At 58.6% G+C, this 13,564-nt stretch overlaps 3 protein-coding genes across 3 annotated transcripts; 2 read left to right on the forward strand and 1 right to left on the reverse strand.

The window, feature by feature from the left end:
* Positions 1-994: 994 nt before the first annotated feature.
* Positions 995-3,672, reverse strand: CDA (cytidine deaminase). The gene is made up of 4 exons (XM_042015855.1): positions 3,138-3,672; positions 2,750-2,861; positions 2,431-2,488; positions 995-1,746 (listed from the first exon to the last, which is right to left on the reverse strand). The coding sequence occupies exons 1-4, from the start codon at positions 3,310-3,312 to the stop codon at positions 1,633-1,635; spliced, it is 459 nt and encodes a 152-aa protein (XP_041871789.1). The 5' UTR covers positions 3,313-3,672; the 3' UTR covers positions 995-1,632.
* Positions 3,673-5,534: 1,862 nt separating this feature from the next.
* Positions 5,535-7,166, forward strand: FAM43B (family with sequence similarity 43 member B). Its single transcript, XM_042015854.1, has one exon. The coding sequence runs from the start codon at positions 6,047-6,049 to the stop codon at positions 6,935-6,937; it is 891 nt and encodes a 296-aa protein (XP_041871788.1). The 5' UTR covers positions 5,535-6,046; the 3' UTR covers positions 6,938-7,166.
* A 1,184-nt stretch (positions 7,167-8,350) lies between these two features.
* On the forward strand, positions 8,351-11,369 carry MUL1 (mitochondrial E3 ubiquitin protein ligase 1). The gene is made up of 4 exons (XM_042015852.1): positions 8,351-8,508; positions 8,608-8,695; positions 9,213-9,333; positions 10,022-11,369. Exons 1-4 carry the CDS (start codon positions 8,389-8,391, stop codon positions 10,740-10,742), a joined length of 1,050 nt encoding a protein of 349 aa, XP_041871786.1. The 5' UTR covers positions 8,351-8,388; the 3' UTR covers positions 10,743-11,369.
* The last annotated feature ends 2,195 nt before the right edge of the window (positions 11,370-13,564 follow it).

The raw sequence follows: 13,564 nt of genomic DNA on the forward strand, positions 1-13,564 counted from the left end.
ACGGAGAGAGGGAATGGGGCACGGAGAGAGGGAATGGGGCACGGAGCTGGGCACGGAGTGAAGTGTGGAAATGGGCCTGGAATGGGGCATGGAGATGGGCAGGGAGCACGACATGGAGCAGGCATGGAATGGGGCATGGAGTGGGGCACTGAATAGGGCATGGAACGGGACATGGAGTGAGGCATGGAATGGGACGTGGAGGGGCATGGAATAGGATATGTAGCAAGGCATGAAGCAGGATATGAAAAGGGACATGGAGTGCAGTATCGAGCAGGGCATGGAGTGGGTCATGGAGCAGAACACAGAACAGGGCACAGGGCAGGGTGCAGCCAAGGTAAAGCCTTGTGCAATGCAGGGCACGGAGGACACAGCTGGGAGCGCCTTGGCATGGAGCACAGCACTGCCCTGGGAACAGCCAGGGCACAGCCCAGTGTGTGGAATCATCAAATCACAGAATTACAGACTGGTTTGGGCTGGAGGGGACCTCAAAACCCATCTTGTTCCACCCCCTGCCATGGACAGGGACACCTTCCACTAGCCCAGGGTGCTCCAAGCCCCGTCCAACCTGGCCTTGGGCACTGCCAGGGATCCAGGGGCAGCCACAGCTGCTCTGGGAACCTGTGCCAGAATCCCTCCCTCTCCTGCTGCCCATGTGGGGATCAGCCCCACAGCCGAGGCACATCCAGCCTCTCACCCACCAGCATCTCCAAGTCCTTCCCAGCAGGAGTGCTCTCCATTCTCCAGCCAGTATGGATACTGGGGGTTGCCCTGACTCAGGTGCAGCACCCTGCATTCAGCTTTGTTGAACCTCATGAGGTTCCCATGACACATCCAGCACCCCCCAGCCCTGCCTGGGCTGCAGGACAGCCCCAGGACCCCACTCCGTGTGTTTCATCACTTGCTACAACTGCAGGAGATAAACCAGAACTGATTTTATCTCACTTGGGCATGGCAGAAATGCTGAACCCAGCAACGTAACGGGAAACATAACGAATTCATTTATCATTGTATTATAAATCAATAGTACAATCAGCAAATGGCATTATCATGGAGGCACAAAACTCTCCAGAAGTCCTCAAAAACTCCTTGTCCTCTTCTTCCCCCCAAATGGAATAAAAGCAAGGAAAACAAGCTGGGGAGAAACGAGCAAAGGACATGCTCCGTGTGATAACCCTCCTGTTCCAGCGATCCACCTAATCTGGATGGGCTCATTAATTACTCCTGGGGCTGACGGTTTTCCTTCTTGCTTTCACTCCTCTTCAGAGCTGAAGGATGCAGCACTTTCCCAAGCAATGATTTCACATTATTCAGGAGTGGTTTCCGTACCAAGCCGTGCATCAAACCCATCTCCGTCTGCAAACTCCTCCCTTGCCTACAGGGATGTCTGGATGCTTTTTTTACTAATAACAGGGAATTTCTATGATTTGATTTTGCCATTTCCTCGGGGCAATGTGGAGCTGGAGTCTGCGAATCAACACTGAATCAGAAGGTGAGCCAGAGGAACAGGCAACTTAACAGTATAAACACATTTCCCACTGCGTTGTTCCCAAAAAGTTGCTTACAGGCTGAGAAAATTGGGGAAAACCATTGTCCCCTGTGCCTGAGGGCAAAGGCTGGCGGTGGCCACGCTGCTCAGACCTTCTTCAGGTCCTCAGGGCCAAAGGAGAGCGGCAGCAGGTCCTCCAGCCTCTTGACAATGTAGGTGCCATCTGCTTTGGTCAGGTAGACATCCCAGTCTGTGCCGAACTGGAGGAGGAGAAAGAAGAGACGGATGAGGGAGAAGAAGAAGAAGGGAGTAGAACCTGCACTTCTTCCCCAAATTACTCATACAATCCTTTCTTTTCAGGTTCACAGGGAGCATCCCCCTCTATTGCATGTATTTTGGGTTGGCTTATCAGCATTACCTCCACCTCTCCCAGAGGATACTTTGGGCTCAGATCTTGTGTTTTTACGCCACCAGGGTGAGCCCCGGTGCCTCTGAGCCTGCTGAATCTGACACTCGACCTAAGCCCCTCGACCCATTAAATATTAACGACCCAAAAACGGGCTGCGGGAGCTGGGATTCCTGCGGGAGGAGGGAGACAAGAGCCGGACAGCATCTGTGGGAAGCTCAGCTTTTGCAGGAAAACCCCCCTTTTCAGGCTTGCCAGAGCCAGAGTAAGGACTCGAGGGCAAAACTCTGCACCTGGAGGAATAAACTCCCCTGGGGAGGGTGAGCTAATGGATTCCCACTGAACACCCACCCAGGGTGGGAATACTCCTTTCCCAGAAGATAATGCAATCTGAGGAGCCTGGAGCCAGCCATGGGGCTGAGGATGGGGGGTTGCACCCTCCTTGGTACCTCCAAGTGTTTTAGGGCAAGATGCCTGGGGTCAGGGGATGCTGTCTGGGGTCAGGGAAGGAGCCATGGAGCCCCACACGAGCTGTCACCTCTCTCATCACTTGTCTGCAGGCGCCGCAGGGTGTGATGAAGTGGTCCCCCATGTCACTGCCAAAGGAGAAGGGCACAGATCTCAGTCCTGAGGTCAGAGGAGGGGGGAACACCTGCAGAAGACCTTCATGCCCCAATAACTACAGAGCCACAACAGATTTGCCCCCCAATTCCTCAAAAAATACCATGCAAAAACTTCCTTTCCCTCCCCAAAAGCTGGGGCTGCTGCAGCAGAAGCTGCCCCAGAGGAGTACCAGGGGTTCTCCTGCTCGCCCCCCATCCCGTCCCTCACCATTCCAGCTCTCGGAGCACCCTCACCTGGCGATGGCCATGGCCTTGAAGCTGGTGTGCCCCTCGGAGATGGCTTTTTGGATGGCAGTGCGCTCGGCACACACCCCCAGGCTGTAGCAGGCGTTCTCCACGTTGCACCCTGCAGGGAAGACCCCGGAATCAGCCACCCCTAACCCCATCATCTCCTTTCTTCTTAGGGAATTTACAAAGAAAAGCCATTTTCCCTGCTTCCCCTATTTATTTTCCCATCCACTGTGATCTTTGGCTCGCTCCGGGATGGCGGCTGCCAAGAGGCAGCGGGGGAGGACACACAACACCAGCACCCCGGGATGACCCTGCTACACCCTCATACATGACCCAAGGCTTGCTGGGGGCTCCCCAAAATCCCCGGGGGGGTCTCAGGTCCCCATCTTACCCGAGAAGATCTCCCCGCCGGCGGTGAGCAGTGCGGCTCCCACCGGGAAGCGGCTGTAGGGGCAATAGGCGCAGTTTTTGGCCTCCCGGCTGCGGCGCAGCAGGAGCTGGAGATGGTCACCCTGGGGCTGGCCCGGGGGGACAGCGGCGACCGGGTGCTGCCCGCCTCCCTCCATTCCTGCGCCCGCCTGCCCTGCCCGCTGACGCCGCGGTTAAATATTTCCTCGCCTGGAAAATAGGCTGGCCGGGACGCCGGGATAACGCCCCAGCACGCAGCCGAGCTCCGGGAAGCATCCCCAGGGGAAGCCCTGGCCCCCAAAGCATCGTGCTCAGGGATTCCCACGTCCTCTCCCTGCCAGCTGCCTCATTTTTTCCAATTTCTCCTGTTTTTGTTATTTACTTCCTCCTTTCTCTGTCCCGGCAGAGCATTTTTCCGCTGCTGTCCCGGAGGTTTTTTCCTCGTCAGTTCAAAACTGGTTCTGTGGCTTCACAGGATAATGTCATTAATCATTCCTGGGGCGGAAGGAACAACAGTTCCTGATCAGTGAGATCAAAAGAAATAAATTAATTTGATTGAAAGCATAAAAAATAGTATCTGTATATCTCACATTTTCCCAGGTCTTCTAACTACAGGCAGCAGGAGAAAACTGGCTGAAGACACAGGTGGCTAAAAGCCCAGTTTGGGATGCCCTCATGCTGGAGCCCAAATTCACTTTGGCTGGTGCTTCCATGGAAATCAGCCCACACAAGGTAAAGGGCTCCCAGGAGATCATCAAATTGCTTTTTAATTAAAGATTTCTCTATTTTTCCCCTTGCCCAAGGAGCTTCCTGCCCCATTTTCTAGCTGCAAGGATGGGTATCACGGCCCCCAAGGATATATCACTGGGATTTTTGTCCAGTTTGTTGGATTTGGGGAGAATTTTGACCTTACCTGCTGGTTTTGCCAGCAAATCTTGGTGCTAGGTCGCTGCTGAGAAGCCACAACAGGCTGGGAAGCAGTGTCCAAATTGGCAGTGGCTTCTGAGGGGGTTGAAACTCCGGGAGCTGAAACAGAGCATGGGACAGTGAGACCACCACAGGCACCCCAAGAAACCAAAGCTGGGATGCTGAGATGGGTATTGTCCAAGGGATAACTGGGAAACCCACCTACCACACACTGTGTGGGTGCTTGTTCATTCTGGAACCCGATGATGACAGTTCCCTACTTGCCAGGACAGTGAGTGAGAGGAGGGATTGGCAGCCCTGAACCAGCCCACAACCCTCTTATTCAGCTTTCAAATTGCAAATCCATGTTGTTTTCCCCTCTATAAAATGCAGTGCAGAGTCTCCTTTGCCCCCCAAAATCTGGGAGAAAAAAGGAAAACCAGTCCCAGGGCAGCTTGTGGGTGGCACTGTGGGATGAAACCAGTGTAGAGTGACACCCCCCCACCCCGACCCCAGTAACGTGGGATCTGTAAATAAAGAAGCTTTCTGGGTGGGTTCACACCTGCCCTCTCAATATGAACACCGAGCAAGTAAATACAGTCCTCACCTCAGTCAGTGAGGGCAAGAATAGAAATTGTAAAAGACAGAGGCTGGCATGGATAGAAATCTTCCTCATTAGCACTAATTCCCTAATTGCCATCTCCCCAAAACCATCCTCACACTGGGAGCAAACCACACAGCCCATGTTTGCATCAGAAAAGCTGAAAAACAGACAAATTCATGCATTTTTTATTATTTTGGCTGCAAAAACGTATGAGGCTGTCAAGGCCGTGGCAGTGAGAGAGTGGGGCTGGTGCTGTCTGCCTGTGAAGCTGCTATTTTAAGGCTGTATTTGCTTCACTCAAACCGTAGAAAATCTGGGAAGCTGCTGGGAAATGGCTTCCTGTTCCCTGCAACACCCCACTCTGGTTTTCTTCCCCAAATGGACTAAAAGTGGGGGCACATGGTGGTTATTTTACCCCTTTCTCCTTCCCATTTTTCAATCCCAAGGCAAACAGAGCATCCCCAAGCCTGGGGGTCTCCCTGCTTTACATCCAGATGGTTAAAAAAAAAAGGTGGAAATCAGGGTTGGAGCCAAAGGAGCTGAATCCTGAGCAGCCTCAGACTCCACTGCAGGGCTGGAAGCTCACAGTGCTCCCAAAAAATCCTCTCCAAGATGTGCCATGGGGAAATAACATTCCATTTCTCCTGGAGAGAAGCTGTCCTGGGGCCTTGGCCAGAGATAAAAGCAACAGGTTAAAAACCAGCTCAGCCCAAAAGGAGAGGAGCAGCAAGGAGGTCTCACTGGCTTGGAAATAACAGGGGCAAACGGGAGGTTTGGAGGAAAAAATGCCAGCAAACCTGCAGGATGTGCAAATCCTGGCACACATCCTTGTGCAATGCACTGATTTGCGGGAAAAAAACCCACCTTTTTGTCGTTGTAGTGTCAGAAGCCATCATATGACCCTCCCAAAAATCATCCCTCGCAGGTGGAAAATCAGGGAATTTCCCCTCACGCCGGTGGGTTTTGGGGCTGGAGGTCTGGCTGCTGCAGGGGCGTGGGGGGTTTAATTCCCCCCCCGGCTTCCCATCCCTGCCGGAGCACGGAGCGAGCGCGCACGGAGCTGGCGGGGGCCGTTCACCGGCGGCTCCCCGCGTGCTCGGGGAGGTGGAGCAGCCCACGGAGAGCCGCGTCCCCGCAGCCGCCGCCGTCGCTCCCGCAGCATCAGGCGCAGGCGGCACCCGGAACGCGGCGGCTCCTCGGCTCCGCATCCTCCGTGGGCAGCCGGATCGGATACGGCGGCCGCCTCCCGCTGCCGGGGTAGGGGCTTCACCCCCTGCGCGGGGGGGGTGCGGGGACACCCCCCAAACCGGCTTCGGGGCTTGGGGGGGGGGGGGGGTCCCGCTGCTTGCGAGCGAGGCCGGGATTAGCGGAGCGGAGCCGAGATGCTGCCCTGGCGCCGGAGCAAGTTCGTGCTGGTGGAAAATGAACGTAAGTGCAAAGGCAAGAGCCTGGGGCCGGGGTTGAGCTACGCGGCGCTGCTGGCCGGCTTCCTCCGCTCCTGCCCGGACCTGCTGCCCGAGTGCCCGCTGGAGCGCCTGGGCAGCGTCTTCCGCGGGAAGCGACAGAAAGTGGAGCTCAACAAGGAGGACCCGACGTACACGGTGCGGTACCTGGGCAATGCCGTCACCCTGCACGCCAAGGGCGAGGGCTGCACCGAGGAGGCGGTGGGCAAGATCTGGGCCAAGAGCGAGGCGGGCGCCGGCGGGGCCAAGATGAAGCTGACGCTGGGCCCCCATGGCATCCGCATGACGCCCTGCGAGAAGGGGGCCCGCCGGCCGGGCCACGCGTACCTGCTGCACCGCATCACCTACTGCGCCGCCGACCGCCGGCACCCCAAGGTGTTCGCCTGGGTGTACCGGCACCAGGTGAAGAACAAGGCGGTGGTGCTGCGCTGCCACGCCGTGCTGGTCTCCAAGGCCGACAAGGCGCGCGCCATGGCGCTGCTCCTCTACCAGACCTCGGCCTCCGCCTTCAACGAGTTCAAGCGCCTCAAGAGACAGAGCGATTTCCGCCACGTCCAGCAGCAGCTCCTGGGCGATGCCATCGTGCCCTTGGTGCCCCTCCGCAGGCTGCTCAACGCCAAGTGTCCCTACCGCCCGCCGGCCGAGCGGGCCCGCTGCGCCCCTCGGCTCAGCTCCATCCTGGAGGAGGAGGAGGAGGAGGCCTTCGGCGCCGGGACGCCCCTGGGGGACCCTGAGCGAGCGGCCGTGCTGCGGCTGGCCAGCGACATGAGGGGCTGCAGCCTGCGCGGGCCCCGGCCCGCCGTGTGCTGAGCGCCGGCGGTCACCGCGTTCCGGGCATGAGGTGCCCTCCCTGCGCCCCAGGCCGGTGCTGGACCCTCCTCGAGGATCAATCTGGACAAGACAGCGGCTCCGTTTGCAGGAAGACCCATGGTAGGGGTGGGCTTGCACCCCAGGGACCCCCTTCCCCCGGCCCCGCACATGAACCTGCTCTCGTGCCTCCTCCGCAGCGGCCATAATAATAAAATTCATGTGTGTTTTCTGCGGTGTGACGGCGCCTGTGTCTCGCCCGGACCCCGGCGGACGACAGCGTTGAACTCGGCACCGAGGCAGTTTGGGGGGCTTATACTGCATTTACCCCCTGAAAGGCGAGCCAAGGAGGGGGGGCTGCGGGGTCCACGGTGCTTTCCTGCGGCACCGAGGGCTGGGGAGAGCTGCTCCGCGTAGTCATGGCAACTTGATTTTTTAGATATAGAGCTGGGGGGGCGGCTGTGCCGCCCACGTCGGGGCAGCTGTGACGGGGTTTCGGCCCCTTGGACCCCACTGGAGAGCAGAACTTGCCTGCACCCCCCCACACACCCCAAAATTAGCACCAAGGGCCTGAAAATCAATAATTTATGAAAAATTGCTATTTTTTTTCTTCCCCTTTTGCTGCTTTCCCAGAATAAGCAATGGTAAGGAGATGGGGTGGTGGGGGTGGGGGGTCTTGTGTCCCCCCCAGCAGGGTCCTGCCACCCTGCCATGGCCCTGCGTGGGGTGGGGGAGAAGGAACCTGCAAAGTGGGGCTGGGGGCTGCGTCCTGAGACTGAGCCCTCGCAGTGGGGGGGCCACGCGGTGCTGCTGCCCCAGAGCCCAGTGAGGGGTTAAAACCCCCTCCCCAAGGTGCTATAGGGCTGGGATTTGGGGAGACATCCCCTCCCAGGCTCGGGGGAGCAGGCTTTGATCTGACCACTGCCCCCCAAACTTAGCAGGAGGGTGAAATTTGGGTTGGCCCCCCACCCCCAAAGGGGGGGGGGAGGGGTGGCACGGGGAATGCTCCTCCCCGCACCTGGGGGCATTAGGATTTGGGGCCAGCTGCCAAGATCCTAAGGGATGGCTGGCACTTGGGCTAATCCCCCTTGAGATACTGGCGAGGCTGGAGTTTGATGTCCTCCCCAAGGACCCCAGGGTGGAGGTGGGGGTAAGAGGTGGGGAGGCTGCGACCTGTCCCTCCCCCCAAACTCCCAGGGATGGGGTTTGTCCCCCTAAAGCTCCGTAAGGCTGGGATCTGACCTGCCTCCCCTGACCCGTAACCCTTGTGAGGGGGAATTTTGTGCTCCCCCCGCACCCCAACAAGGCTTTGGGGGGTCCCCGCGCCCCCCGCCCGGCCTTGGCGGACCCGCATCTCGATGGCGGCTCCGCCGCTGCCAGAGCGCTGCTCGTGACGTCATCACCTCGCGCCGGCGCGGCGGGAGGTTGCCGTGGCAACGGCGGGCCCGGCGGCCATGGAGGGCGGCGGGCGGCCCTCGGCCGCACAGGCCGTGCTCTTGGCTGCCAGCACCGCCATCACCGCCCTGCTCTACTCCGTCTACCGGCAGAAGGCCCGCGTGGCCCGCGGGCTCGAGGTGGGTGCGAGGGGTGCGACGGGGGAGTGCACGGGCCCGGCCCCCGGGCCGCGGCCTGGTCGCGCCTGCTGAGCCGCGGCCTCTGTTTGTTCCCCACAGGGCGCGAGGAAGGTCCGGTTGGACGGGGACCTGCGGGCCGTGCTGCTGGAGGCGCCCGGACGCTGCGTGCCCTATGCGGTCATAGAAGGTAGGGTCAGGGCCCACAGCGATACTTCACACGGGGGTCGGGGGCACATCTTCCCCCCAGCTGCTCCTCACCGACGGGTTCCATCGCCAGCTCCTCCTTCTGTGCCCGTCAGGTCATATCCCCCCCGCCAAGCAGCCACAGACTCCTGACAGCAGAAAACACGGGCTCTCAGGCTTTTGCCCCCCATCTTAGAATTCCAGAATGGTTTTGGTTGAAAAAGACCGTAAAGCTCATCCTGTTCCACTCTCTGCCACGGACAGGGACACCTTCCACTGTCCCAGGCTGCTCCAAGCCCCATCCAACCTGGCCTTGGGCACTGCCAGGGATCCAGGGGCAGCCACAGCTGCTCTGGGCACCCTGTGCCAGGGCCTGCCCACCCTCACAGGGAAGGATTTCTTCCCAATATCCCATCGACACCTGTCAGTATGAAGCCATTCCCCCTTGTCCTGTCACTCCGGGCCCTTGTCCAAGGTTTGTTTGACAAGCACCTCAGCAGCCCCTTGGATCTCCGTTCCAGGTGTGGTGCGGTCGGTGAAGGAGACCCTGAGCAGTCAGTTTGTGGAGAACTGCAAGGGGGTGGTTCAGAGGCTGACGCTGCAGGAACACAAGATGGTGTGGAACAGAACCACCCACCTCTGGTACGTGCCTGGTGCCCACCTGGGGTGCCCTTGGGGGGTGGGACACCCTGAAATGGCCTCAGGCATGGCCAGAGTGACCAAGTGCTTCAGAGCTGGATCCCAAAGTAGCCTCCACGGTGACAGCTGCCAAAATGGGGCGTGTTTTAGGGCTTTTAGAGTTCACAGAGGGGCTGGAGGGGAAGAGCATGTTGAGTAACCCAACACAGGCAGATCAGCTCCACCTTGTTACAGAGGTGGCCAGAGGATGGCATTTCCAAAAAAAAAACCTGGTTTTAGAACAGAAATTAATTGGATTTGGGTGATTCCCACACCCAGGGGACCCAAGGAGGGTTCCAGATCTGCTGAAACAGAGCCCAGCGATGCTCTTTGATAAGGATTTGATAACACTTATCAAACTGGGATGTGTGACACATGGTGCTTCTCTTCACGGGGTGATGTGTGACAGCTGGGAATGCCACAGACAGGTGAGGAGGAGTTAGGTGGGCATGAAGGAAGCCCCCACTAATTGTGGAGCACTGAGGTGAGGGTGGAGTGGCCTCGTGCACACCTGGACAGTGCCATGAGGGAAAAGGTGTTGTTCTCCAGAGACCCCCATCAAAGAAACTCTGCTTGGGGCACATCCCATGTGGCAGTCCCCAAAACCAGCAGGTCATCCCAGGCTGTGTTCCCCCCCCTTTTCCCTCCCCAGGAACGACTATGAGAAGATCATCCACCAGAGAACCAACACCACCCCCTTCGACCTGGTCCCCGCCGAGGGCGGTGCCGGCGTCACCGTGCGCGTGATGAAGCCTCTGGACGCCGTCGAGCTCAGCCTGGAGACGGTGTACGAGAAGTTCCACCCCTCTGTCCAGTCCTTCACGGACGTCATCGGCCACTACATCAGCGGGGAGCGTCCCAAGGGAATCCAGGAGACAGAGCAGATGCTGAAGGTGGGCACGGCCCTGACCGGGGTGGGAGAGCTGGTCCTGGACAACGCCACCATCAAGCTGCAGCCCCCGAAGCAGGGCATGCCCTACTACCTGAGCGCCCTGGATTTCGAGTCCTTGCTGCAGAAACAAGAGTCCAGTGTCCGCTTTTGGAAAATCCTGACCGTCGTTTTTGGCTTTGCCACCTGCGCTGTCCTCTTCTTCCTCCTGCGGAAGCAGTATCGGCACCACCGGGAGAAGCAGCAGCTCAGGCAGATGCAGGAGGAATTCCGGCAGGCCCAGGAGCGCCTGACGAACGCCGAGGGCGGTGAGACCCTCAAAAACGCCTGCGTGGTCTGCTTGAGCAGCACCAAATCCTGCGTTTTCCTGGAGTGTGGCCACGTCTGCTCCTGCCACAAGTGCTACCAGGCTCTTCCCGAGCCCAAAAAGTGCCCGATCTGCAGGCAGGGCATCACCAGGGTGGTTCCCTTGTACAACAGTTAATTTTTTGTGATTCTCGGGGGGGAGATTTTGGATTTAAAGCTGCCGCTGGCAAAGGGGTTTTGTCGCCTTGCTGCTTGGGTGATGGATTTTGGGGAAGGGGAGGGAGCTTGAGGGAGCGGGTGCTTCAGCAGGGGGGCAGAACTGAGTCTGAAAAGGTGACTGTGCACCTGATCAGGGCTCATGCTGTGCTCTGCAGGTGTTCTTGAGAGAGATGACTCCTTGCAAAGGGTGAGGTGCTCAGGGGGAGACGCAGCTTGAAGCTCTTCTGTTAAGGTTTGGACTCCCAGGGTTTGTGTCATGGTTACAGAGCCTGCAGCCCCTTACCCAGCTGATAAAAACATGGGGAAAACAAAAATAAAATGTATTAAAGGTTCTCAGAGGCTGCAGAATTCCTGTGGTGCTGCCAGCGGGCTGCAAGGCCCAGCGGAGCAGGAGGGGCTGTCAGAGAGCTCGTACCGGGGGGTGGGAACACAGGTAATTCTGTGATCCCTCCCGAAATGGGTTTGTCACACCAGAATGTGAGGATGGGGATGTGAGAATGCTGTGGCTGATGGCTGGGCTTGGCTTGGCTTGGCTTGGCTTGGGATAGAAAAGAGGGTGTGAAGTAATAAAATAGGATGAAAAGTGTGTCTGTGTCAGATTATTCCATGGGAGTGACAAGGTTTGTGCTCCCTGAGGTGGACACGGTGAGCCTGGATCACCCCGAGCCGTGATGGAGGTTGGCTGAGGGGGGGATCCTGTCCCCCCTGCACTGGACATGACAGTCAGTGCTGTCCCCTCATGACACGGGTAGTACCAAACCCCTAAACTGACACAAAAAAGGAGAATTCCCTTCCCTGACACCCCCATTTTGCCATAAATTCCATATGCACCCAAGAGGGTTAATGGACCCAAAGTGCTGCTGCAATTAACATTTGCTAGGGAGGACAATTAGAGAAACATTTCTGGGGGACAAGGGAGCCTCAAGTAGGAGCAGGTGAAAACCCCCGGACTGAGGCAGCCCCTGGGCAGCGAGGAGAGACCCCTGCTCCATCTGGTGCCTGCGGGCAGGCAGAGCTGTTCACATCCCCCAGGCACGTTTAAAAAGAAACATTCCCATCGACTGGCATTTAAAAAGCCCTGAATTCAGCAGAGAAGATGATGGGTTGTTTCCTCATTAAACATTAACCAGAGCGGCTGGGCAGCGTCCGAAGGCTATTCTGGCTGTGAGGCACAAATCCACAGCTGGATTTTGAGGAGGAGCGGGTCCCTGGTTGTCCCAGTGCCGGGAAAGGGCCGCATCCCGCCAGCTGTAGATGGCGGTGGCTGCCTGCAGGGCGAGGCAGCCTGCGGAACAGAATCCCAGAGGGAGCAGCCAGAACACAGCTCAAAAAGCCACACTGCAGCTCGAAAACCCAGAATACAGATGGAAACAACAGAATCCCACCGGCTGGAAGAGATGTCCCTCCTCTCCAGGGCACCGACCACCCCAAAAAGCCTCATCCCCTCACTGGGGACAGCGGGGAGGTCAACCCCCTTCAGACCAGTGCAGGACATGGCCTCAAACCTCAGCATTTTGCCCAGGAATGGAGCATCAGGTGAAGCCTAAAAATACCCTTTGGAGGGGCTGTGCTTCCCCATTACCCTTCGCCTCCTGTTTCCAAGCTCTCCCTGTGATATCTTGGGCGTAGCCGCAACCTTATGTAAGGAGCTGACAGCTCGGGGGCGGGCAGGGGTGCAGGGGAGAGGGGCTTGTGCAGCTCTGGGGGCTGAGGATTTCAGCAAACAAGGGGTTTGGAGATGGGAGCAGCCTCGGGACAGCGCAGCCCAGCCCTGTCCTTCCAGTGCCCCCATCCTGCTTGGCCCCAAAATGAGCCAGACTCCGGATTCCAGAGAAATCCTGTAACTCAGCCTTGCACAAAGAGCTGCTTTGCTGCCGTTGCTACTGTCCCCCCTCTCCGCCTTGCAGGAGGTGCACCACGGATGCCTGAGCGCCCCCAACATAGCTGTGGTCTGTCCCAAAATGTTATCCCCAACCTTCCCATCACTCGCTTCGCCGGGCAATAACCCCAATGACCCACGCTGCTGTTCACAACCCTGCATGGAAAACCCCATGGAAAGCTCACAGTGACCCACAAGTCCTCCTGCAGTGTCCCAGGAAAGGCTTGTGCAGGGACGGGTCCCGGGGCCCCACAGCCAGGCAAACCCAGACTGTCTGCCCATGTTGCAGCCCCCACAAAGTGCCAGAGGCCCCAAGATGGCTCATTTCTGCTGGGCTCTGTAGGGCACATGTGGGGCTGTGGCCAGTATTCCTGAGAACAGAGCTGGCCTCCCCAGGGGTGTGGAGGGGTTGGTTCCAGACTTTCCAGGAGTGGCTGGGGGGGGCTCACTCTGCACTCCCTACACGTGTCTGTGGGGTAGTCTAGGCTTCCCAGATGTGGCTGTGGGGCAGCTCTGGGCTCCCTAAAAGTGCTGTGGGGCCACCTAAGCTCTCAGAGGGTTCTTGTAGGGCAGCTCCGGACTCCCCAGGGACGCGGAGGGGCAGGCTGGGGCATCCTGAGGACGAAGTGGGGCAGCTCCGGGCTCCACAGGGCGTCTTAGGCAGCTCTGGGATCTCCAGGGATGCTGTGGGACACCCCGAGGATGCTCCGGGACAGCTCCGTGCTCCGCGGGGAGCCTGCGGGGCAGGTCCGGGCTCCTTGAGGATGCTCCGCGCTCCCCGGGGACGCTGCGGAGCAAGCGGCGGGGCAGTCCCGGGGATCCCCGGGGTGCGGGATCAGCCCGCCGGGGCGGTGCCGCCGCCGGTGCCGGGGGCCGAGCCGGTCCCGCCCCGCCCCGCCCGG

The sequence above is a fragment of the Corvus kubaryi genome, unplaced genomic scaffold, assembly GCF_017639235.1.
Source record: "Corvus kubaryi isolate FWS band 111438036 unplaced genomic scaffold, C.kubaryi_AGA036_p1.0 split3-37344, whole genome shotgun sequence".
Lineage (NCBI taxonomy): Eukaryota > Metazoa > Chordata > Aves > Passeriformes > Corvidae > Corvus > Corvus kubaryi.